Genomic DNA, 9,336 nt, shown 5'->3' on the forward strand with positions numbered 1-9,336 from the left:
GGGCTCAGAAGTCTAAGAGACACAATACAAGCACAGGTTTGAAGCATAGTTGCATACTGGGGCCTGTTCTTTCCTTCTCTGCCACGGTTGTGTGAGCAGGTCCAGGATAGTTTGCAGGAGGCAAATCCTGCGAACCAGAGCTGAGTAATCTGTCACTCCAGCTGATGTCCCTGCAGGCTCACCAACCACCAATGGATCCCAAGGCCATCACAGCTACCTAGCAGACCTGCAGCTGACCACACACACGAGTGAGCCCTCTGAAGTCACCCACTCAGCCCAGGTCGGCTGAACCCCAAGATACAGAGCCAGACAGCTATTTATTGCTATGTGCCCCTAAACTTTGGTGGTGGTCAGTTACACAACAGAAACAGAAATAGAAGCTGGGCATGGTGGCTCATGCCTGTAATCCCAGCACTTTGGGAGGCCAAGGCAGGCGGATCACCTGAGGTTGGGAGTTCAAGACCAGCCTGACCAACATGGAGAAAGCCCGTCTCTACTGAAAATACAAAATTAGCCAGGCATGGTGGCACATGCCTGTAATCCAGCTACTCGGGAGGCTGAGGTGGGAGATCACTTGAACCTGGGAGGCGGAGGTTGCGGTGAGCCAAGATCGTGCCATTGCACTCCAAGCTGGGCAACAAGAGTGAAAATCTGTCAAAAAAAAAAAAGAAAAGAAAAAGAGATAGAAAACTGATTTATATTATAAACATAGGAATTTTAAGAATTTCTTTTGCCAAAACTGGCTAAGGAATATTTTTATTCTTCTGAGGGCAGTTAAGGCTTCTGATAAGGAGAGTCTGAACAGAGCACAGAAATATGAAACTCCAAGAGTGAGGGATGTGGCATCAGATTCCATCTTGAATTTCTGCTGAAATACTTTGTATTCATAATGGAACTCAATGAAGATCTGTATTTCATCCATGGCTCAATCTTCCCTCTGGGTCAAGTAGATGCTAAGTTAGACCTTGGCACGCCTCTTAACCATGAGACAGAGAGGCTCCACCATTTACGGAACAAGAATTCAATTTATTCTCTTTATAAAATGTTTTTAAAAAGTACCTTGGGTATAAAAATCTAAATGTCTGCGGTGGGATCGGTCAGGAGCACAAAACTATCACTCTTTGCATCCTTTGGTCACTTGTGTGTAGTACAAGAAAAGTGGGGGCTGGGAGGTCCTTCTGTCCCAGGCTAAACGAAGAGCTTCATGAGGGTAAGAGCCACAGAACCCTCGGCAAGAAGGGTCAGGGAGAATGAATGGTACCGAGAGGAAGGGAAGGAAAGCGGGTAGGACAGAGGGAGGAGGCAAGGAAGGGATGTTGTACTGGAGACCGATGGGGAACACTCTAATTTGCAAGAGGGAGGATCTTCCTTTTTGAATGGTGAACACAACTGGTCTGAACTCTCCTTGGGAAGTCCAGCTGTTGACCCATGCATAGGGCAAACTCTCCCTGCAGAGAAGCAAATGTGGCTTCTATCAGGAAGGAAAAGCATCCATCAGCGTGACAAGAGGTCACCTTCGAACTTGCATGAACTCCTTGCGCAGCCACAAAGAGTCCTGGTAGAAGCGAGGGTCGCCTAGTCTCACGGCTGTCCGTTTATAGACGTAGCAGTACAACACTGCTGCTGTGGGAGGAAGCAGAAGAGAAGCCTCAGGGGTGCTGCTGAGTATCACTTCCGGGTAAGACAGAACCTAATGAGGCTGAGCAGCCCTGCCTCCTGACTTCCCATGGTCTCCCAGCAAGGGCAGAAGCAGAAATCCCTCCTGTTCCTGGTGTGGCTGTCGCAACCATTGCAGGTCAACTGGGACAGGGCTGGGAAGCCAGAATCAAGGCCCTCAGTGAAAGAGACACACGTGGGACCCAAGAGAGGCCTGACCCTGCTCTGGTCCTTACCTAGTCTCTGGAATACAAACAGCGTTTGAAGTCCATCTGTCCATATGAAGCTGTTGGAGTTTTTCCAGCGTAAGTTCTGAAGGAGATATGAGGAGACACAGAAAGGTTAATGGCCACATGAGGCCCCAATATCTCCAACTTGGTTAGCTGCAGAGATGCCGGTTAGTTTAAAATCGTGCTAACCTCTCCCTCCTTTCTACAACCCCAACAAGTGTTTCTCGAAAGAGCCTCAAGCTCCCTTTTTTGCTGCAAAGGGAATATCCTTCCAACTTTGAGGGAGGAAGTATGAACTAAGTTATTTATCCTCTTTCATTCCATAACCTTTACCAAGGAGAAACGACATACTCATTATCTCAGGAGTTCAGCTGGTCACTGTCTTGCCTGGAAAATCGCTGGCTCAGTTCCTGTCAGATAAAGCCTTTGGTGGACTCAGGGTTTAATGAGATTAATGGCTTTATAGTATAAAGCCAGGACCTATTTTGGCTCCGAGCACAGAATCCTCTCGAGGAAGCACCCAGAGACTCTGGTGTTGCTCTGCTTGTTTCCGGGGAGCTCTACTTCTCTCTGTAGAATCACAAGCGCAACCTAACAGGGAGTTTGGGTGTGAAGCTGGCTTTCATAATGAGGTGACTAGAGAACCCTGAGGTTTTAATGGGTTCAGCTGAAATGAGTACATGAGAAACATATGAGATACCCAAAGAGCTGGAAAAATCTGTGAAGCAGAAGAAATCTGAAACCATGGACACTGGATCTGATCTGAGGCCTATGTTAGAACCAAGGGAGGCATCTTGGAGGTTGGTTCTCCTAGTTAAAGTGATGGGAACTCGGCAGAGAGCAGGGAGCACTCAAGGGTGAGCAGCAATCCTGCTTGGCTACTTCCCAGAAACATCCACTGCCTGCAGAATTAGCCACGGGCCACTGATGCCTAAGAATAACCTGTGTCAACATCCACCTGCCCACATAGCTCATGATGAAACACATTTAACTACATATTTTAGCCTTGGTAGGCCTGTCTGGGACAAAGGTAAACTGAACATTCTGGAAGAGTCCCGTGACTCTTAGACAAGGCTGTTTTTCAACACATAAGGTTGGTCAAGATTACGTTATGAAACTCTCACATTCCGAGAGCTCCAGCCCAGACCACTTTCATTTCACCTGTTTCCTATGAAGGATTGTGTCAGATGTCAAAGAATGAAGCTGGGTTCCCAGAGAAAAGATATCCCTACCCCTTTAGGGATTCAAGAATTCAGAGTTCAGGCCTGGCACAGTGGCTCACGCCTGTAAATCCAGCACTCTGGGAGGCAGAAACAGGAGAATCGCTTGAGCTCAGGAGTTCAAGATCAGCCTGAGTAACGTAGTAAGACCCCATCTCTATTTAAAATACAAATTAAAAAAAGAATTCAGACTTCCACTCTTACCATGATCCAGACATGAAGGGAGATGCTGAGGGCAAAGTACACAGCTGTCAGGATGATGGTCCCTTTGAACTTACGGAACAGAAGGTTGACCAGGCCAGCCTGGAAGACGAAGGTGTTGAAGAACATGAGGAAGATGATGATGATGTTGAAGAGGATTGCAATATCCTGGATGCTGCAGACATAAGAAAAAGTACAACCAATGGAGGCCTGCGTAAGGACCCAAGAGCAGGCTGTACGTCCTGAGTGACACCACAAGGCCTGTCCTTTCCTGTGAGATAGGCATCTGATTTCTTAAACCCTTGCACAGATAGCAAATGACATGAAGCTAAAATTACCTGAAATTACCCACTGACTCCATCAGCTGGGTTGCAGTGCACAGACAAGGCTTTCCTGCTCTGATACTCTTTTTGTTTTTAAAAATTTCTTCCATACCTATTCCTGTAGAAGATTCTCTAGCTCTTTTTTTCTTTTTTTTGAGACAAGGTCTCATTCTGTTGTCCAGGCTGGAGTACAGTGGCATGATTATAGTTCATTGCAGCCTCGACTTCCTGGGCTCAAGTAATCCTCCCGCCTCACCCTCCTGAGTAGCTAGGACCACAGGTGTGTGCTGCTATACTCAGCTAATTAAAAACAATTTTTAGCTCATGCCTGTAATCCCAGCACTTTGGGAAGCCAAGGTGGGTGGATCACTTGAGGTCTGGAGTTCGAGACCTGCCTGGCCAATATGGCAAAACCCAGTCTTAACTAAAAATACAAAAATTAGCCAGGCATGGTAGCGCATACCTGTATTCCCAGCTACTAGGCAGGCTGAGGCAGGAGAATTGCTTGAACCCAGGGGGTGGAGGTTGCAGTGAGCTGAGATTGTGCCACTACACTCCAGTCTGGCAACAGAGCTAGACTCTGTCTCAAAAAAAAAAAAAAATTTGTTTTTAGTAGAAACGAGGTCTTACCATGTTGCCCAGGCTATCTGACGCTCTTAACATATTAATAATAAACCTACTGGGCACTTTTGAAAAGCTGGTTTCTGCTGGGCGCACTGGCTCACGGCTGTAATCCCAGCACTTTGGGAGGCTGAGGCAGACAGATCACAAGGTCAGGAGTTCAAGATCAGCCTGGCCAATATGGTGAAACCCCGTCTCTACTAAAAATACAAAAATTAGCCGGGCATGGTGGCGGGTGCTCATAATCCCAGCTACTTGGGAGGCTGAGACAGGAGAATCACTTGAACCCAGCGGGCAGAGGTTGCAGTGAGCTGAGATTGCGCCATTGCACTCCAGCCCTGGGCAACAGAGCAAGACTCTGTCTCAAAAAAAAAAAAGAAAAGCCGGGCGCGGTGGCTCAAGCCTGTAATCCCAGCACTTTGGGAGGCCGAGGCGGGTGGATCACGAGGTCAAGAGATCGAGACCATCCTGGTCAACATGGTGAAACCCCGTCTCTACTAAAAATACAAAAAATTAGCTGGGCATAGTGGCGCGTGCCTGTAATCCCAGCTACTCAGGAGGCTGAGGCAGGAGAATTGCCTGAACCCAGGAGGTGGAGGTTGCGGTGAGCCGAGATCGCGCCATTGCACTCCAGCCTGGGTAACAAGAGCGAAACTCCATCTCAAAAAAAAAAAAAAAAAAGAAAGAAAAGGTGGTTTCTTCTCTGTCTAAAAAATTCCAGCCCTGTCTGTCACATGACCTGGTCCTGTCAGACAATGTCATCTAGCAAGATTAAGACTGTACTTCCCTGATCTTTGCATGGCTAGTACCTTTGTGCCATTCAAGTTGCAGTTCAAATGTCCTGTTCTGAAAGACATTCCTTTAACCCCACTACCAAAAGTAACCCTCCTCTCCTTACCCCAACGACTCCATATCAACTGTATGACATCACTATCTGAAATGATCTTATTTCTCTCTGTGTATTCATTGTCTTTCTCCACTAGGATGGAAACCCCACAATAGCAGGAACTTGTCAGGTTTACCACTGCATCTGGAACACTGTGTGGTAGGCCAATGAATATCTGTAGAATGAAGGAAGATCATGTCCAAGACTATGGTTTTCAGCTTAGAGATTGCCTCATGGAGTCTATAAATTATGGAGAATTAATGCTAACAGTTTCCATCCTATGGAATTTACATATATAGTATTAATATGGTTGTCCTGCCATTTTTTTTTCTTTTAATATCATTTTTTAAATTTCTTTTTTAAAGATGGGGTTTCACCATGTTGGCCAGGCTGGTCTTGAACTCCTGACCTCGGGTGATCCACCCACCTCAGCCTCCCAAAGTGCTAGGATTACAGGCGTGAGCCACCCCGCCCGGCTTGTCCTGCCATTTTGTAATCCTCTTTCATGGCAGACAATATTTCTACTCACAAATGGAGAAAATGACAGGGTCAGCAGTCTGACTCTAATTTCCTATGGAAACTGCTCCCCTTATCCCCAACCCTTGTTAGAAAGTATATAAAGTCTGGGTGTAATGGCTCACACCTGTAATCCCAGCACTCTGGGAGGCCGAGGTGGGCAGATCACTTGAGCCCAGGAGTTCAAGACCAGCCTGGGCAACATGGCGAAATCACTACAAAAAATTAGCTAGGCATGGTGGTGCAAGCTTATGGCCCCAGCTACTAGAGAGGCTGAAGTGGGAGAATCACCTGAGGTCAGGAAGCTGAGGTCACAGTAACTCATGATCACGCCACTGCACTCCAGTCTAGGCAACAGAGCATACCCTGTCTCAAAAAAAAAAAAAGTATATGTAAACAGGACCTGTGACCCTATCTATGTACCATGGGGGAACCCAGGACAATGTTAAGTTTTATCTTCCCTGATATAGTTCTAGTAATAACTGGTTTCTGTTTTTTCGTTTTTTTTTTTTTTTGAGATAGGGTCTTTCTCTGCCACCCAGTTGGAGTACCATGGCATGATCATGGCTCACTGTAGCCTTGAACTCCTGAGCTTAAGCAATCCTTCCACCTCAGCATCCTCAATCACTGACATTATAGGTGTGTGGCACCATGCTTAGCTAATTTAAAAAAATTTTATTAGGTAGAGACAGGGTCTTGCTTTGTTGCCCAAGCAGGTCCTCAAACTCCTGGCCTCAAAAGATCCTCCTGCCTTGGCCTCCCAAAGTTCTGGGATTAAGAGCGTGAGTCACCACACCCAGGCTATTAATAACTTTAAGACACTAAATCACGACTGTCAGGGCCTTTGAATTGCTTGGGTTCAGCTTTCCAGAATGCCTTACTGCACTCACATGAAGAGTACGAGCTGGACCACAGGAGCCTTTCGGAGCAGTTCTGAGAAGGAATTGACAAAGAGGTCATAGGATAGCAGCAGGAACTGCAGAGAGAGCACCAGGCTGTAGTTACTGGTCTGGAGCATCTTCCTTTTGTTTTCTTGGGCCCTCAAGGGCACATCCCACAGTTCCCCAGAAAACAGCTCCTGGTTATTTCCCCATGACTGAGGGAGAGGCTTCTAGTTCCTTTGAATCAGAGCTGTTTCCCTTGCTTTAAGGCAAGGACCTGTTGGGGCAAAAAGATAAGCAAGGTTAGAAATGTATTAAGACTGGGCTGGGCACAGTGGCTCACACCTGCAATCCCAGCACTTTGGGAGGCTGAGGCAGGTGGATTAGCTGAGGTCAGGAGTTTGAGACCAGCCTGGCCAACATAGGGAAACCCCGTCTCTACTAAAAATACAAAAATTAGCTGGGCATGGTGGCTCATGCCTGTAGTCCCAGCTACTCGGGAAGCCGAGGCAGGAGAATCACTTGAACCCAGGAGGTGGAGGTTGCAGTGAGCCAAGATGGTGCCACTGCACTCCAGCTTGGGCAACAGAGTGAGACTTAGTCTCAAAAACAAAACAAAACAAAAAAAAAAAAAGAAAAGAAAAAAAAGAAATGTACTAATACCACAAACACTAAGGACCTACTGTGTGCCAGGCACCATTCCAGTTGCATAGGATACTTTAGTGAACAAAACCAGCAACCAAAAAAACCGCAAGAAGTCATTTCTTCTAGGACCTTCAGCAATCTTTCTTCATGCCTGGAACCTTCTAAATGCAGCGCTGTCTCTAACCAAAGGAATCTAGTAGTATTACTGAGAAGAAGGCAGTGGTAATAAAAATGGTAGTAAATCCTTATACATTGGTTACAATGTGCCAGGGAGTGTTCTACAAGCACGAACATTATTTAAACCTCATGAGGTAGATAATATAATACATTATTACCTGCCCCATTTTACAGATAAGAAAATCGAGGCCAAGAAAGGTAAAATAATTTGTCCAAGGTCACATCGTTAGTAAGTGGCAGAGCTGGTATTCAGATCCAGGCAGCCTGGGTCCAGAGTCTGTGCTCTTAACTACCGGACTAAACTGTCTCTTTCTTAACTGATATACTGATACTTAGGCAGGAAAAATGCTGGCACAAAAGTGTGAAGTGCTGTAGGCAGAAAAAGCAGCGAGGAAACAGAGCTCTCCTGGAAAGCTTTTTGTTTAAGGTAGCAACACAGTGGCAGCTGTCTTTCTTTTCATCTATTCCAAGACCCACAGGTTGCTCTGGGGGTGTCCTATGACCCTGCTGCTGTGCCAAATCTATAAAGAAATTTCAAATGCTTTCGACTGTTAGTGATTAAATTAGCATCTGTAAAATGTTTCGCAATTTATAAGCTCTTTTCATATTTCTAACCTTACTTAATCCTACAACCATCTTAAGAAGCCATTATAATGCATATAATCCCCATTTTACACAGAGGCTCTGGAAGGTTAAGGCACTTCCTCCACTTCAGCTGGTGAAGTCCCACCTACTAGATATATGTAACTGGTTTCCACATTCATTAAATAATATATATATATATGTATTTTTGAGACGGAGTCTCGCTCTGTCGGCCAGGCTGGGGTACAGTGGCGCGATCTCGGCTCACTGCAACTTCCGCCTCTCGGGTTCATGCGATTCTCCTGCCTCAGCCTCCCGAGTAGCTGGGACTATAGGCACGTGCCACCAGGGCCGGCTAATTTTTTGTATTTTTAGTAGAGATGGGGTTTCACCGTGTTAGCCAGGATGGTCTGGATCTCCTGACCTCATGATCCGCCCACCTCGGCCTCCCAAAATGCTGGGATTACAGGTGTGAGCCCTGTGCCCGGCCGCATTAAATCATAGGTACCCACACCACGATAATCTTGTCAACCAAGATCATTTTCTTTAATCCTCCCTACAACTGCAAGGTGAGAATTATTACCCTTCTACAGGAAAGGACACAGGAGTCAAAATTCAAGGCATTCCTCCAGTTCTGAAGTCAGCAGAACCGGGCTTCATAACTGTGACGCCAAACCCGTGCTCTTAACCACTACTCACTAGGGCTGTTTTGAGGATCCGTTATGCAGAAACACCCAAGGCTCTATCTACGTACGACGATCCTCTCCAGTTTAGGGCAGTGGGGATTCGCAAGCTCGTGAAGCTCTTTAATTTTTCTACCGCTATGTACCCAGAGCAGTATTCCTCACGCCTCCCAATCCACTTAAAAACGGGGCTTCCTTGGCAAACAACAACAAAGAATAAAACCCAAGCCCAAAACAACAGCACCAAAAATTCTGACTTCTGGTTACTTAACCTACTCTTCGTCAACCACTCTCACCTCCAAACCCCAACGTCGGTTGTCATGGGGACACCCTCCAGGCTTCCGGAAGCCGGCTTTAAATTCCGGAAGTAGATGGCGGACGCGGGCCCCGTCTTTCTCTCTCCGCTCTATGGCCAGTCCGGCCGCCATGTTGGAGCTTTTGCTGTCCTGGGCCCGGCCTGCTCCGGGCCCTCACAGCGTACCACTAGCTGACTTAGGGCTCCCGTCCACGCTGCGCGCGGCCTTGCTGAGGGCAGGCTCGTGGTGGGAGGCTTCGCGTTCACCTAAACATTTGCGCCTCCTCAGGATGGGGTATGAGGGTCGTGGCTGATACATCGCAGCAGTCCTGGACCCTGACTTTGAATTTGGAGAAGAAACGCCCAGGAGGAACGGGAGTTAGGTGCCAGCACCTTGGCGTGTTGGGAGCGGGCCACCCC

At 47.0% G+C, this 9,336-nt stretch overlaps 1 protein-coding gene across 6 annotated transcripts; it reads right to left on the reverse strand.

The window, feature by feature from the left end:
- Positions 1-724: 724 nt before the first annotated feature.
- Positions 725-9,322, reverse strand: TMEM138 (transmembrane protein 138). 6 transcript variants are annotated; one of them, XM_012454378.3, is made up of 5 exons: positions 8,918-9,322; positions 6,544-6,811; positions 3,311-3,482; positions 1,893-1,968; positions 725-1,620 (listed from the first exon to the last, which is right to left on the reverse strand). In XM_012454378.3, exons 2-5 carry the CDS (start codon positions 6,669-6,671, stop codon positions 1,511-1,513), a joined length of 486 nt encoding a protein of 161 aa, XP_012309801.2. In that variant the 5' UTR covers positions 6,672-6,811; positions 8,918-9,322; the 3' UTR covers positions 725-1,510. The 6 variants fall into 6 exon arrangements, with proteins under 6 accessions (XP_012309801.2, XP_012309799.2, XP_012309800.2 ...); XM_012454376.3 differs by having other exon boundaries at positions 725-1,623; positions 8,918-9,321; XM_012454377.3 differs by having other exon boundaries at positions 725-1,623; positions 8,638-8,930.
- Positions 9,323-9,336: the final 14 nt, after the last annotated feature.

This window comes from Aotus nancymaae, unplaced genomic scaffold, assembly GCF_030222135.1.
Source record: "Aotus nancymaae isolate 86718 unplaced genomic scaffold, 86718_ANA_hifiasm-v0.15.2.pri h1tg000059l, whole genome shotgun sequence".
Lineage (NCBI taxonomy): Eukaryota > Metazoa > Chordata > Mammalia > Primates > Aotidae > Aotus > Aotus nancymaae.